This window comes from Motacilla alba, chromosome 5 (assembly GCF_015832195.1).
Source record: "Motacilla alba alba isolate MOTALB_02 chromosome 5, Motacilla_alba_V1.0_pri, whole genome shotgun sequence".
Taxonomy (NCBI): Eukaryota; Metazoa; Chordata; class Aves; order Passeriformes; family Motacillidae; genus Motacilla; species Motacilla alba.
In genome coordinates, this window is record NC_052020.1 from 25,372,263 (window position 1) to 25,387,249 (window position 14,987).

The 14,987-nt window shown below is 41.6% G+C and overlaps 1 protein-coding gene across 9 annotated transcripts in view; it reads left to right on the forward strand.

Moving 5' to 3' along the window:
- The window catches only part of MGA (MAX dimerization protein MGA), a 61,023-nt gene extending 48,531 nt beyond the window's left edge, over positions 1 to 12,492 (forward strand). For 7 of the 9 annotated variants that reach the window (XM_038137571.1, XM_038137572.1, XM_038137574.1 and 4 more), the window contains 7 exons: positions 40 to 91; positions 1,752 to 1,934; positions 3,304 to 3,415; positions 4,928 to 5,161; positions 5,813 to 5,989; positions 6,410 to 6,562; positions 7,547 to 12,492. In XM_038137571.1, coding sequence (XP_037993499.1) covers positions 40 to 91; positions 1,752 to 1,934; positions 3,304 to 3,415; positions 4,928 to 5,161; positions 5,813 to 5,989; positions 6,410 to 6,562; positions 7,547 to 8,847 — 2,212 coding nt within the window. In that variant the 3' untranslated portion in view covers positions 8,848 to 12,492. The remainder of the gene's footprint in view (positions 1 to 39; positions 92 to 1,751; positions 1,935 to 3,303; positions 3,416 to 4,927; positions 5,162 to 5,812; positions 5,990 to 6,409; positions 6,563 to 7,546) is intronic. The other 2 variants (XR_005257042.1, XM_038137576.1) reach the window with 2 other exon arrangements.
- Positions 12,493 to 14,987: the final 2,495 nt, after the last annotated feature.

A 14,987-nucleotide genomic window follows, 5' to 3' on the forward strand; every position in this document is an offset into this window, starting at 1 on the left:
ATGAGTAGCATTGGGAAAAACTTTTTACCTTTCTTCCAGATTCCATCCTCCTAATTCTTCGGATGAAACATTATCAGAAAAACATTCAAAGGTATATGTTTGCTCTCCTCTTTCCTTTTAGTATCACACCTCCATTTTAAAGATAAATTTTCATCTCACATTCAGCTCTTAATATGATTTATCTGCCTTGCAGATACTTGTGATTAAATGCAAGAAACCAAATGTGCTGGGGGGGATTTGCTCAGTCCAAATCTCCTTAAGACAACAGGGCTGGTGCTGGCATCAGTGGGTTTCAGATTCAGCTTTGGCTATGGGAGGAAGATCTGCCTTTTATTTATGATTGCGTTTGCTTAGGTTTTGTATTCTTGGCCTGAATAATTTTTACAGCACACTTTAAATAGTAAATGAGCAAAATTTTCATGTGTTGAAGAAGACAGTATGTAGAATTATATAGGCACAGCACTGGATGAAGGATTTCTAAAAACAAGGTAGAATATATGTTTAGGCAAGTTAAAGATATCACAGAATCCTTTCAAACCAAAACTCACTGCAGTCCTTCAGAATCTTGTGCTGTATTTTTGGGTGGCTCTGAAGCCAGTTTCTCTGTCCATAGCTGTCTGTGATATACTCGACGTCAGCTCTAGGGCTTCCTTCTGTGGTGGGGTGGGGCTTTGAGTGCGGTGGGAACCTGGTCTATGTCTTAGCTATTAGAGCAGGATGGGATGTATGCCTTTGCCTTAGACCCCTGGATGGGGGCCAGGATGCTCTGTCTGCCTCACCTTTTCCATGTGTCCTCCTCTCTGCCCTTGAATTTACATTGCAAAGCCCTCCCTCGACAGGAACCCATGGCCAGCACAGGAGCGGTTGCATCCGTACTGTGATCAAGTCTGCCTGTGAGAGCAAAATGGCTCTCAAGAGCCAGATTTCAGGAGACAAGTCTTCAGATTCCTCCCAGTCCAGCAGGCTCAGAAACAGTGTCACTAAATCTGAGGAGTCTTTCTGCTGATGCTCTGGGGTTTGAAGCAGACCTAAAATTGTCTAAAAACCTGTTAATTACTTCCCCATTAAATAAATAGCATAGCTGTACAAAACCTGGAAGAGTAATGATGACATAACAAACTTTTAAATCTGTGGAGATCAGTAATTTTGCTTGTTGTCTGGCAGTTGTTTTAGAAACTAACAAATTCAAAACCAGAGGCTCTTTGCCACATTCTGTTTGTTGGTGGATGTCTGGGGTCATAAATGTCAATGCCATCTTTCACATTCTGACTTAAATTTCTCTTTGGCACCAACCCATAATAAACCCATGAAAGAAAATGGAAATCAAACTAGTTTAACTCTAGGGAAAGATTGAAGTCTCCTGTATTTGATGTAATTATTTCATTCATTAGTAGACTTTCTTGACAAGCAAACAAAAAATACTTGGTCAAACATACATGATTTTGTTGTAACGCTGTGATTTTATCTAAGTAGCCTTGTGTTGCAAAGAATGAAAGCTTATGAACTGGAGGGACTCATGCTCTTTTCTGTTAGGGTTGATGTGATTATGTTGGTCACTTCTTTGGTCAGCATTTCATTTCTTACTGTGTGTCCTTCTGATTCTGAACTTTCAGGAAGACATAGTAGCAGGATAGCATGACGTGGAATCTTCAGGTGTCTGTAGAAAGGCTGTCTCACATGCATTTGAACACTGTCTGCCATTACATTGCCTTTTTTACTTAAACTGGTCAATCTGGTTGCTCCTCCTGCAGAAGCATCAGACCTGGAAAAGAAAGCTGAAGTCGCAGGCTGAAGCCTTTGCTCATTACCGCCAGACACACACGGCAAACGAGCGTCGGCGACGTAATGAAATGAGAGGTCTCTTTGACAAGTTGAAGAAAGTTTTGGGGCTGCTGAACCTTCCCAAGGTCTCCAAATGCTACATTCTCAAGCAGGTAGGTATTTTGTGTGGGGTTTTACTCCCGGATTGGGATGACTCTGAAAGATGGAAAAGTCTCTCCTCCAACCCGTGCCTTCGAAGAAAGACTCAGTAGTCTTCTGTTGTCTGTTCTCAAGGTTGTTTATTGTTGGTTATCTACAAGATTCTTCTCCCTGAATTGCTGTGGCCCGTTCAGCAGCTCGGACAAAGGCACACTGCCCTTCCAGGGGGCTGGTGCTATCTTTTATATCATATATTACGTACTACATGTTTATACTTTTTCTCCAATACCTACTATCTATATTGAATGGTGACTTTCTACTCTAAACCAATCTGTGAGTGCCAACATCACCAAAGACATGGAGGCTAGGAAGGAGAAAGAAAGAGGACAGGGCACACCCAAGTCCCTCCATCTTAGATCTCCTGACCCCCATGTACAAAACTTGGACCCCTGCGTACAAGGCTTAAAACCCCCCTATACAGCACTCAAAAACCCTTCCTTTCACTTCGTGATTATCTCTACTATACTATCTAAACTTTTGTGTGTAACTTGTAATTCTTCATACAGAGTTAGTAACCTGCTACACGGGCTAAGATCAAAACCCCACGTGTGTCTTTGGCTGCATGCCAGAGTCTCAGAGCCCCCTGCCAGCAGCTCTGGCCATCCAGGGCACCCAGAGGGATGTTCTAGATTCCAACAATTTTGAAGCTTATGTGATGAGGAGAATAATTTAATCTGGACAGAGTAGTTATGCTAGTATGAACTCTTCAGGTGAGTCCCAGTGTAGAGGGGACTTCTGTCATCTCTGCTGGACACTCTAGAACAAAACAATACCTGAAAGAATCTATTCCAAAAAGCACAGTCTTGATGACATGAACAGATATTTTTGGATTTGGCCTCCTCTTGTATTCTTTGAGAATCGTGGAACATTATGTCTTAATTCTTCAGTGGTTTACTGTGTACGTAAGGAAATTTTTTAATCCATGAAATCCATTACCTTTTTAATGCTTGAGAAGATAGCATTCCATTAGGCATTATACAGCTATTAAAAGCTTAATTGTAAAGATGTAAATGACAGAAAACTAAACATGAGTGGTAGATATGTAATTATGCTTATCAACTGTACCTAGAAACTGGAAGATAAAAGTTTGGGGTTTTTCTTAAGAATTGCTGACCTTTGGAGGAAGAGCAAACAAGATGTTTATCACTCTTCAACCAGCGTTTAGGCAAACTTGGCATTCATGGTACTTCATATGCTTTCTCTCAATCTTATTTTCTCGGGATTACAGAAATTTGAAAATAAATTTTGTAAACGTTTCTGGGAAGGGGAATTATTATTTTGTGTGTCGCTGGTTTATAAATCAGTTCCCTGATACTATTTTAGGCCTTTGAGGAAATCCAAGGACTGACAGATCAGGCAGATAAGTTTATTGGACAGAAGACGTTACTGACACGCAAACGAGATGGTCTGATTCGAAAAGTATCCACGCTTTCAGGTGAGACTGGTTTTGGATGCAAACTAGCTGTAATATTAAAAGAAAAGGCTTTTAGGAATGAGAATGTGTGGAGTAATTGGTGGATCCAGGTGTGCCATTGGTTCCCATAAAATTCATCACTTTGTAATGCCAAAGAAAGTTGTGCTAAACTCTGAGTCAGTGATAGGCTCATCATCCTGATAGAAATGACTTTTGTTTTCCTTCATGCCTAAAGGAAGTGTGGAACGCTCTGTGTGCTGGGAGCCACATGCTTGGGTTCCTTTTGAAGAGTGGGGTGATGGTGATGGTGTCACTTCATTCTGTCACTGGTCACTACCTGAAATGCCTTTTCTGCTCAGCACTTCACAGTTACACACAGCTGTCTCTGGTCAGAAACCTCCAACTCCTTGCAGAGCTTTGCAAATGACTCCTTGTCCTGCTTTCCCAAGAACCAAGGCTCCTACAGGCTAGAATGTGTCAGCTCTGTACACAGTACAAAACTGAAGTAGATTCTAAGCTGCTGCTCATCCAGACATTAGATCTTGTACTTACTGTGTCTTTCTGTCTCATTTAGAAGGGTAGGAAAGCACAATTTCAACCAGTGTCAACATGTGTGAACAAACAAAATATTATTCTAATCTTGCAGTCTGAGACTATAAACAGCGGAATACCTGTAAAGTAGAAACAAAAGATAACTTGAATCTTTTGTATTTACATTTACATGAATCCATTCATGAATAAATAAGGTATATAAATCCATTCATGCATAAATAAGGTGATTTATAAAAAGTAAAAGGTGTTGTAGTGGAGCCTAGTAATCTATAAATGTATGAGAGGCCTTTTGAGCAGAGAGTGAAAGCAAATAACTTCACAAAGTAGTTAGCTAATCTTTTGCATTCCTAGTGAGACCTCAGATTTTATGAGGAAAAAGTCCTCTCTCAGAACAGTTAGTTAAAGATACACCATGATGTTATAATATACACACTAAGCATAAAACAAGCTAGTATAGTCACTTGAACTTGGATCATATAAAAGTCTGTGTATATGCAGAAAACAAATTATTTATGAAATCTGTGTGTTTGTCCAAGGTTAGAATTTTCATGGCAATGGTAAACTGTATGTGATTCAAATGTCATTTGTGTAACAGGGTGCATTAGTCCAAGAAATTTCATTCCAGGTAAAGGTAACATTTTATCCAGTACTCATATGTTTATCATTAGGAGATGTTGGAGGATTTTTTTATAGCTAGTACTTGTTCAGCAAGAGCCTGTGCTTGTCCAGGCTGATTTCTGCTATCAAAGTGGAAGATAAATTCTAAAATGTGTCTATGTTTCTGAAGGGGGAAAAAAAAAAAAAAGGAATAAATAGTTCACTCTGATATTAAGTATACTATTTACTTGGTGGGGATGGTGGTTATCTGTTTTATAGTAATTGAATGATATCAGCTTAACACATTATTAGTTCTGCCTTCAGCATTTTAGTTTTGGAAAGAGAGTTTGAAAGTAGGCTGACTCTCTGATAATTTTTCTGTAGGAAAGACAGAAGAGGTTGTCCTGAAGAAGCTGGAATATATTTATGCTAAACAAAAAGCAATAGAAGCACAAAAAAAGAAGAAGGAACCTGAGCCACAGAAATCAGCTGCACCCTCCACTGCTAGCACCCAGCAAGAGGGATCCTCTGCTGCCCCCAGAGAGCCAACCCCGATAGCGATGACAAACAGAAGGGGCAAGCCATTGATACTTGCCAGGAGAGGAGTCCGTGCCACAGGTGGGCTACAAGTGGTGCATGTCCTGCATCAAGGGGAAACAGCCATTGAAGCTGCACCCTGTGGGAAGGCAAAATGCCAGCTGGCTTGTGCAGGCAGCCTCACTCCTGAAACAGAATTGTGCATAGGACTGGGAAATGTCCATATGATAGGCGTGGAAACCACTTGCTTTCAGTAAGGATGAGACCAGTACAACTGAGGTCTTCAGGTGAACATGACTTCAGAGTTTCAGAATGATGGGAAGTAAATTCTTACTAAATTGTCCTTTAATCTCAGGGAGTTTCACTGCAATCCAACAGTAATTTCTAAGAGTTGAAGGTGGTTCTTTTTCTGCTGACTCAAAACCTGAAGTTCAACCCCCAGAATGCTGGGGTTGCTAGAACAGACTCTTTAAAACCTCCCTCCTCAAAATGCTAGCTCTCAATATGGTTGAAGTTTGGTCTTAAATTAAATGCCAGAGTTGTCAGGCACTGGAGAGTTGGGGTTTTTTTTTGTAGCTGAGAATTTGTAGAGAAGCGTTCAGCATTTGTGGTGACCTTCACATCATAAATGTAGGAAGGAACAAAAGAATGGCTCCTTCCTGAGCTGTACCTAATGCTGTCTCGCAGGGTGCTGTGCCAGAATAAATGAGCGTTTTACTTCTTCTCTTACAGAGGACTCCTCAGGCTCGCTCACACTCACGGCTGCAAGCGTAGTGATGACTCCACAGGGACAGGTGCTTACACTGAAGAGCCCCCTGGTCCCAGGGCAGGTGGCAGCTGTTCCTTCCACTCTGCTGCAGGCTGAATTAAAGCCTCGAGGGGTTGGTACTACCATGACAACACAGCCAGGTAGGATCATGTGGGATGATGTTAATCAGCGTAGTGTTGTTCATGGATGTGCAGAGCAGTTTATGAAGTTACTAAATTTTGCTTTAATATTTTGGATTTTTTTACAACTTGGCTGAGGTAGAACTTGACTCTGATAAGAGAGATTAGATGTCATTAACTCAAACTGTCAGTTTATCAACAGGTTAGTAAAATGTGTTAAAATTTTGCTATTCAGAAATTAGGGAAACATAGGGAAGGTTCCTAATCACATAACCAGTCTGCGTTTCTGTTTTTACTACTTAAGGATGTTACTGACGTCTTGCCTTGAAGTGCAGTGCTCCTGTTTTCCAAGAGTATCTGAATTATCTGAAAGTACTGTATCTGAGTATCTGAAAAGCTTTTGTTTCCACTTCATCCCCTGTTTCTCTTTTCTTGGATAAGGTGTTACTTCTGTGATGATTCAGCTGCCAGGATCAACAGTTCCTGTCCAAGTAAAAGGAATCCTTACTAACTCTACCATTCCTATTACACTATCAACTGTTGCTGGGAATCCAGCGCCCTCAACAGTGGTATCAGCTACAGCACCCCATTCAGGTAAGCTCTTTGTTTTTCATGGATCTTTGTGCTTGCATGTAGGGAACATTATCCTCGCAAAGCTGAAGGTAAATTGTTTTCTCACTAGGGAGTAATCACAGGTGTTATTGTCTGGGTATTCAAAGAAAATCACGATTAAATGTTTTGAATAGTTTAGAGGGGCTGCTAGGAGATCATGGATTAGAGCTTTTTAACTTTTCTTCATCTCACTGAGCCTGCTTGCCCGCAGGAAAGTCAGGATAAGTAGATACTGGGATGTGTCTGTGGTGTAATGCATCCTCCTGAGGAAGCTTCAGTTCAGAGTGATGGTGGGGCTGCTGAAAATCTTTGCCTGTAACATCCAGACTCTGACTGTGGCACACCCACTTCCCATACCCTGCCAGCTCTGCTGCCCATGGGAGGGCTGTTTTTCAGGACCTCGTGCTGTACATTGGATCTGGGTATGGGGTGGTTCCTGCCAGCAGGGTTCTGCTTGCCATCTGTTGTGCTGAAATCAAGCCACTCACTTTCTACTTCCTTGTAGTCATTTGGTCATAATGAAAAAGGAAAGTTCACTTCAGGTGTAGGGCTGGGAAAAAGCTCAGTGCTATTAACAGGGAATGGCTAGGAGGCAGAAAATAGGTAATCATTTTGTCCCCGAAATGTCTCTGTAGTGCACAAAACCAGTACAGCAAGATGTGATCATAAAAACAAAGCATAAAAAAACCAAAAAACAGTTAGAAGGAAAATTCTCATTTTGGTTGTGTTGTGTATCACCATCTGAACTGCAAGCATTGCAGTTGGTTGCACTGGAGCTTGCTCTTGTTCTACAAGTTGAAAATTCAGCTAGTGGTGTGTTAAACCTTCAGTTGACCAGAGCTGTGTAAGCAGTCTAAATTGCAGTTTACTTGAAGAAGACCTGAAAGTGAGCTAATTATACTTACTTAGGAATTGCCTCGCAGTTAACACATACCCTAATGGATGCTGCTTTGTGTGGTTTTGCAGAAAGTGAAGATTCATTCATGATGCCAAAGATTGTTAATGTAACATCACTGGCTGCTGAAGCGGGCATGAATCTAAACCTGAACCATAACAAAAATTCTAATGCAACAGCAGCTGCAGGTACTCCAGCTTCTGAGCAACCCTTGGCTGTAGCACCCCTTGAAACTATGAGTAGTGACAACATCCTTTCAGAAGAAAAAGCCAAACCATGTTTGGGAGACAGTGGTGTAGATGGAGGAAACACCACATGTCCAAAGAAAGCTTTCTTTGAAAATAAAGATGTCCTTCCACAACTCTGGAATGTATCATGTACAAAGGAAGCTCCAGAGTCCTTCAGCAAAAAGCTCTGCATTGGTGAGTTTGTAGGAAGCCAAACAAGGAGGAAAGATGGTGATTCTGGAGGAGAAAGATTAAAATCCAAAGAATTGTCATTCCGCAAGCTGCAGATCAAAGATTCCAGGATAGAAATGGAATTGAGGAAAGTAGCATCGGCAATGGAGGAAGCAGACCTGGATACAAGTGAGATACTGAGCGGCATTGAGGAGGGTGATGACACCGATGAAACCCTCACTTCGCTGCTCAATGAAATCGCCTTCCTCAACCAGCAGCTGAACGATGATGCCTCAACCATGTCTGAGCTGCCTGGTGCCCTCAGCTCAGATTTCTCTCATAAAGATGCAGAAGCTCGTCGGGGAGCAGCCAGTGATCTCTCTGCTGCAGATGGGTCTTCCTTCCAGTTTGGCCATTTGGGAGGCAGTTTTAAGGACCTTTCTGAAGTTCCAGGTGATGGTGGCTCTTTAAGCCCCCTCCTGCTGCACCTGGAAGATGATGACCTTAGTGATGGGGACAAGAACACCGGGGAGCCCTCATCTGAGGCAGATGTCTTAAAGATAGTGATAGGTGCTGAAATGAAGAATCCACTTTCCAATCTTTCTGTAACCAGTGGTGGGAATGGCAAAACAGTAACAACCTTGTCGGATTCCACTAACGCGACTCCGCCAATTTTGCAGATGAAGACTAATCCAGAAGCTGGTAATGGTGACAAGTCGTGGAGGCCCATGCCAAAGCTAGCACCTCTTGGTTTAAAAGTGGCAAGTCTGCCAGTGGACTCAGAAGGGCAGAGTAATAAAGTGATGCCCTTACTGGCACCTGTAGTTGCAAAATTGGCACCTAGTGGGGTAAAAAATTCATTACCTGCAACTCTTCAAGAAGGACAGGATAACAAAGTAATGCCCATGTTAGCACCTGTGGTTGCGAAGTTGAATACTACCGGGACCTTGCCTTCGAGTTCAGCAGGCAAATAAGTGCAGATGTTTTTTATCAGACTGGAACAGAGATCCAGAGCAGTGTGGCCAGTGTCATTGTTCAGCAGCCTCCATTGTCTGCAAGTTGTTTTCTGTATAGCATCAGTACTGTGTTCATCTGAGGGGCAGGCCCCAAATTGTCAAGTAAGTGTTAGGAAACTTTAAGCATGTTGATGTACTTTTACCTCACTGTTGTATTCTGGGTGTTCTCCTTCCCCTTCTCAAGACAACAAAGATGATCTATAGCCATTGCTGGGCACATGGTATCCTTCCAAAATTGGGTTCTTCACAGGAATAGTTTATCGAGGGACTGAGAAACTGAGGCTGTTGAAAGAGGATTTTTTTTTCTCTCCCCAGTAGGGAGGCAGCTGTCTTGTTGGGGGGGAAAAAATGGATTATCTGTTTTTGTACCAGGCAAATTATCTATGCAGAAAAGGCATTGTTCATAGTTGCTTGTTTTAATATTTGCAAAATATGATAAATATGCAGAAATCAGGTTGTACTTACTCTCAAAGTTGATACCTAGAGCAGCAGAAGGGAAATCTGAGACTGCAGAGGGCTGAAGTGAAAAGGTTTTTTCTTTGGTGCTAGATAGTTCTCTAGCAGAGACTTTTTAAGAGCTTATGCACAGAAAATTTAGATAAACACTTAGAACTCTCACTGCTGGGGAAGAAAAACACATTTCCACATTTCTCAATGTAATTAGAAGGAGGACAGTATGTTAACTTAAATAATACTGTCCTCACTCTCACCTCCTGCCCCCACACAAATACTTCCCCCTTTGATGCTTAGGACATCCGTAAGGAAAAATTGCAGAGAGTTGAAAGAAAATGTGGCCACCCTGTTGCTGCATCTTTAACTACAATGCTGAAGTAGCTCGAGTGTTTCCCAGGTCCTATTTTCTTTCCTTCTGTCATTCTTCAAGATGTATGTGGTGGCTGGGAATGTTCACACCAAGTATTGCTTTGTGAAAACACACAATGCTTTCATGAGTCTTGTGGCCTGGCATCAGTGAGCGAGGTGTACATGTGAGTGTAAATATGAAAATATGTGTATAGCTTTCCAAACCTTTCATTTCTTTATAAATTCAGGAAGGGTACTCAGAGGTTTCTCACTGCATTTGCACAAGCTGTGTATAGCAAAAAAGTCAACAAAAATGCTCATTACCAGGGAAATAGGGCAGTATTGAATCACAAGATGTATTTTTTATTCTTCTCTGCCACTGCTTACTCAATAACCTGTAGATGCTCTTCACTGTTCAGCTGTTGAACTGTGAGGGGCCTGCAGACTGTAAAGATATTTATATTTTTGTACACAATTTCTGTTTTCATAGTTTTCTTGACAAATGAAGTTTTCAGCCTCGGAGAGATGATTTGTTAATGAGTATACACAATCTTTTCCTATCGAGTTTGTAAATATAAGTTATGGTGCGCTTGGGGGGCTTCTTAACTGTTCCAAAAAGGTAAAAAATGTTGCCATGAAAATTGAAAATCATACAGAATTTCGATGGTGCATTTTGTTTTATGTTTAGGAATGTAATTCCATGTCTTAACTGTTCCAGCAACAGCAGCTGGGATTACCCCCTGCCATCCAAATTGCCCATCTTTGGTGATGCAGTAATCCAGGAATTTCATCCTTCCAGCACGGAGGTGGTGCAGGTGTTGCGAGCGATGTTCTTCCACAGTGAGGGAGCAGTGTTTGTACAACCATAGCCCTGTTCAGTACGCTGCATCTTCTGGATCCATGTCTAGGTTAGATCCATCAGGGAATAAACATACCTTGGCTGTTTCCTCAGCATTTTTGTTATTTATATTATGCCACAGAGGAGAGAAGCCCTTCAAGCTCTGTGTGTGTAAAGTTACTCCAGAGACTACGTTAAAAAAGATTTTTCACCTGGGCGTTCTAAACAGTGTGTTTTAAAATAGTTACATACAACTCTCTTTTGCCTTTTGCATATTTGCTATTCTAATATTTCATACAAGTCTAGTATTAGTGATTTGGAAAAGAGAGTTCAGGTCATTATGAGAGTCCTGCAGGGTCTTACAGTGGTCACTTAATGCCTTAGGAAAGGGGATTTACAATCCCAATGAGCAATTAGACAAATGTTGCTTCTCATTAAGTACTTTTTCCTTATTTTAAACTAGTAGAAACAAATGCTGCTTCTCATTAAGGATTTTAACCTTATTTTGAACTAGTAGAAAGAAATGCTGCTTCTCATTAAGGATTTTGACCTTATTTTAAACTAGTAGAAACAAATGTTGCTTCTTATTAGGGATTTTGACCTTATTTTAAACTAGTAGAAAGAAATGCTGCTTCTCTTTAAGGATTTTAACCTTATTTTAAACTAGTAGAAACAAATGTTGATTCTTATTAAGGATTTTGACCTTATTTTAAACTAGTAGAAAAAAAATGCTGCTTCTCTTTAAGGTTTTTAACCTTATTTTAAACTAGATTAAACAAATGTTGCTTCTTATTAGGGATTTTGACCTTATTTTAAACTAGTAGAAACAAATGTTGCTTCTTATTAAGGATTTAAACCTTATTTTAAACTAGTAGAAATCTGGAGTAACTAAATTATTTTACTAGCACTGCATCAGACTCAAATTTATTTACCTGGGAATCTGGTTCTGAGTATTTCCAATAGGCTGAAGTTGCTTATTGTTTTAACTTGTAGTAATTTGTTTTTCCAGTAGTTTTCATTCCTCCTGTGCAAGAAACAACAGCAAGACTTCTGTTGTGATTACTTTTAAATTCCTAATCATTAACCCTTGTTTCTGCACCTCACTTTTTTATGGTTCCAAACAGCCAGTTTTAATTAGCACACAGAATTGTGTGTTCTCTGTGAGACAGAGAGGCTATAACAAGATAACCGATCACACATGATCTAAAAAAAATAATGTACTTTTGAGGATGTTCTGTTTATTATCTGGGAGTATAAAATTTCTGTATGCGAATTTACTGTTTGATACTGGCAGAAAAAAAATCCACTGCAGTAGAAATGTAACGATGTCAAGATGACAGCAAAACCTTTTGATCCCTAAATGTTACTAGAAAATTAACTAAGAACAGCCCCCCAGTCTGGCTGTAAAAGGTGGCATTTGGTGTGGTTCTGAGAAAGATCTTTGATGGGTTCTACCAGCCAACAAAGCATGTTTGAAATGCTCTTGGGTTTTGCTTGTTTCACTGTCTTGTGTCTGCAGCACATTATTTTGCTATGAATTTAAATGCTAACTCTTTGCTCTTCCCTTAAGCTCCCAAACATTTTAAAATTTACATATGCTGTCATTTGAGGCAATAATCATAGAATATAACACTTTATGAGAAGACTCTGGAAACAGGAAAAACAAGGAAACCCCTGCAAGGCGCACGCTCTTGCTTGACCAAGAGACCTGGAGATTTTCTTTGGTTTTTTTACACATCTGTAAATAGACTGGAATGTTTTTAAGAATATAATGAAATGTCAGATTTAGCTTTTTTCCTTTTATATATTAAAATATATCTTTCCCTCTTTTTTGCTTTTGAAAAATTGATATTTTTGTAGAAATCTAACAGTACAAGACTCTTAACTGTATGTGAGGGACAAAGTGTAAAACTAAAATAAACCAATCAAGGTCAACTAGAAACTGGCTCTGAAAGTTTGTTACAGGGAGAGAGGGGGAGCAGAAATGACGGGTGGTGGGCTGTTGGTGACACGTGGCATTGGACCTGAGCAAGTGGTACACGAATGCTCCGAGGCTCAAGTTTTGGCAGCTCAAACATTGGGTTTTGGTTCAAGTGATCAGACAACTCAGAGATTTCTCCCTTTAGTCTTAGCAGTATGCAGGAAATGTCATCCCTTGTAGGAGGGGATCTTGACTCGCTGAGTGCAGAAAAGGCACCAAAGGGACTTTCTTTTCTGCGAGATGTACCCTGAGCAGGAAGCCAAGGGGGTTAACATTTGGCCATGGCACAAAAAGAAAAAAAAACTGAGAGCTGAGAGATTAAGCCCACAGAAAAGCTTAGATTCCTTACCCCAACACCAAGCCTGGGTTTATCCTTTATATCTGTGTCCTTTAGAGAAGTTGAATACAAGGGCTGTCCTAATGGGAACAGGTTTGCAGATCTGCCTTTAAGTGAAGTGTCAGAGGAGAGATGCTTTTTAAAAAGAAATAGATAAAATGCCCATAACTAGTAGCTGTCTATGGCCTCCACATGCAGTAATTGGAAGATAACATTTGAAAGTGTGTGAGGGTTCTTTTGTTTGGTGCGTGGGTGGTTGATGGGTTGGGGGACTTTTTGTGGGTTTTTTTGGTTTTGGGTTTTGTTTGGTTTGGTTTTGGGTTGGTTGGTTGTTTTTTGTTTGTTTGTTTGTTTTTTCTTTTTTGGTTGGTTGGTTGTTTTCCTTTTTTTTGGTGTTATTTTTTTCTTCATTATGCAGTACATTTCTACAAATGAGAAGTTAGTCTTACAGACCTGAGAAAAGAAAATACAATGAGGAGAACAGCTACACATGAGGGTAAGCAATTGACTGGAGAAGACATGTCACAGAATTTATTTTTATTTAAAGAGGAACATTAGACCTTACAGGAATGAATTAATAAAAATGGTTGACACAGTCAACATATTTTCTGAAATTTCTCATTAAACCCTTCAGCAAGGTCTCATCCTATTACTCCTTATTTTAAAGGCCGAAGTTGCTTCTTGGAATAGAAAGAAATATAAGCATAAAATATATCCAGTCAGCCTTGCAGTGGAAAGAACTTTCTAATAGAGGCCAACAATCTGTGCTGGGGATCTGTGTTTTCCAGCATATTCATCGTGTTCTTGGAGATGCAGATGGTGGTACAAATAAACTGTTGACAATACAGAGTTACAGGAAGCCTGTGCAGTAACTGATGCTACAGCCAGATTTGAGTCTGTAAATGCAATCCAAAAATGTGCAGGACCAGTTTGTCCATAATTGGCAGTGAATGGAATCTAAATTAATAACTGTCATTTGGGGTCATGGTAGTGGAGGTATTTTAATGCCGTTTGTTGTCACTTGAGCTCAGTGCCTCATCTATTTGCCCTTTCAACTGCTGCTACACACCAAGGAGGCATCGTTACACCACAGTGTACTTGGCTTTTCCTGTTAATTTTGAGTTTGTGGTGCCTCAGCTCGCACTTTAGTTGTCCATCTTGTGTCTCCTGGGAGTTGGAGGCCTCTGGCCCAGGTGAGAGCTCTTCTGGAGGTGTCCCTGTCTTCGTTCCACCCCTAGAAGGATTTAGTCTCCACTTGTCTGGGTCTTTTCTGATGAAGAGGAAAGCCTCAGTGTGTCCTCCTGACCAGCTGCCTGGGCCTCGCAGGCTGCCAGCAGGAGCCTCCCGTGCAGTGTTTCAGGCAGCTGGAGAGCCCTGTGCCAGAGGCTGCCAGCCACACCGCCTCCCGCACGCTCATCAGCGTGAGCACATCCCACGTCCCAGTGCCAGGGAGGCCTTTGGGACCTAAGGCTGTGTCTGTCTAATCCAATTGTGCACCCAGCCCAGCAGCCAGGGGTGTCTCACCTGTGCTGGTGAGAGTGTTTGGGAATGTCCCCACTGTCCCCTGTTTTGGTGGGACTGCTCTCTAGCAGCCCCGTGCTGCCAGCAGAGCTGCTGTGACACAAAGCACAAAGAGCTGTCCTTGCTTTAATGGTGGCCTTTTGCCTGGTACATCTTGCTCTCGTGAGGGTTCCCTGTTTTTTGTAGGGCAGTCAGCTACAGCACTGGCTTCCTCGAGGGTACAGCTGTTGGCCCTGGCTCTAATGTAAGATAGATGCTGGAAATCAGAGTGGAGAGACTTGAACCCCAAGGCAGCCTTTTGCCTTGGCTGTCTCAGCTCTCAGCATGGGAGTAGCTGCCGGGGAGCAGGATCCCTGCCTGTGTAAGATGGGGATGTGATGGGGGATGTATCAAGGGGCAGTCACAGCTACACTGGTGTGAGCAGGCAGGCTGCTGTGCTGTAAGAGCAGGGCTCAGTCTCTCTGCCAGCCTGCTGGGACCAGCTCCGAGGAGGAGGAGAAAGGCTTTCCTGCTGCCCTTGACTTCCTTTCCCGTCCCTGCCCAGCACAGGGCTCCCTGTAGTTCCCCTGTGTGACGCAGAGCGGTGCCCCTGGCAAGTGCCCGTGCTGTGCCTCGTGGGC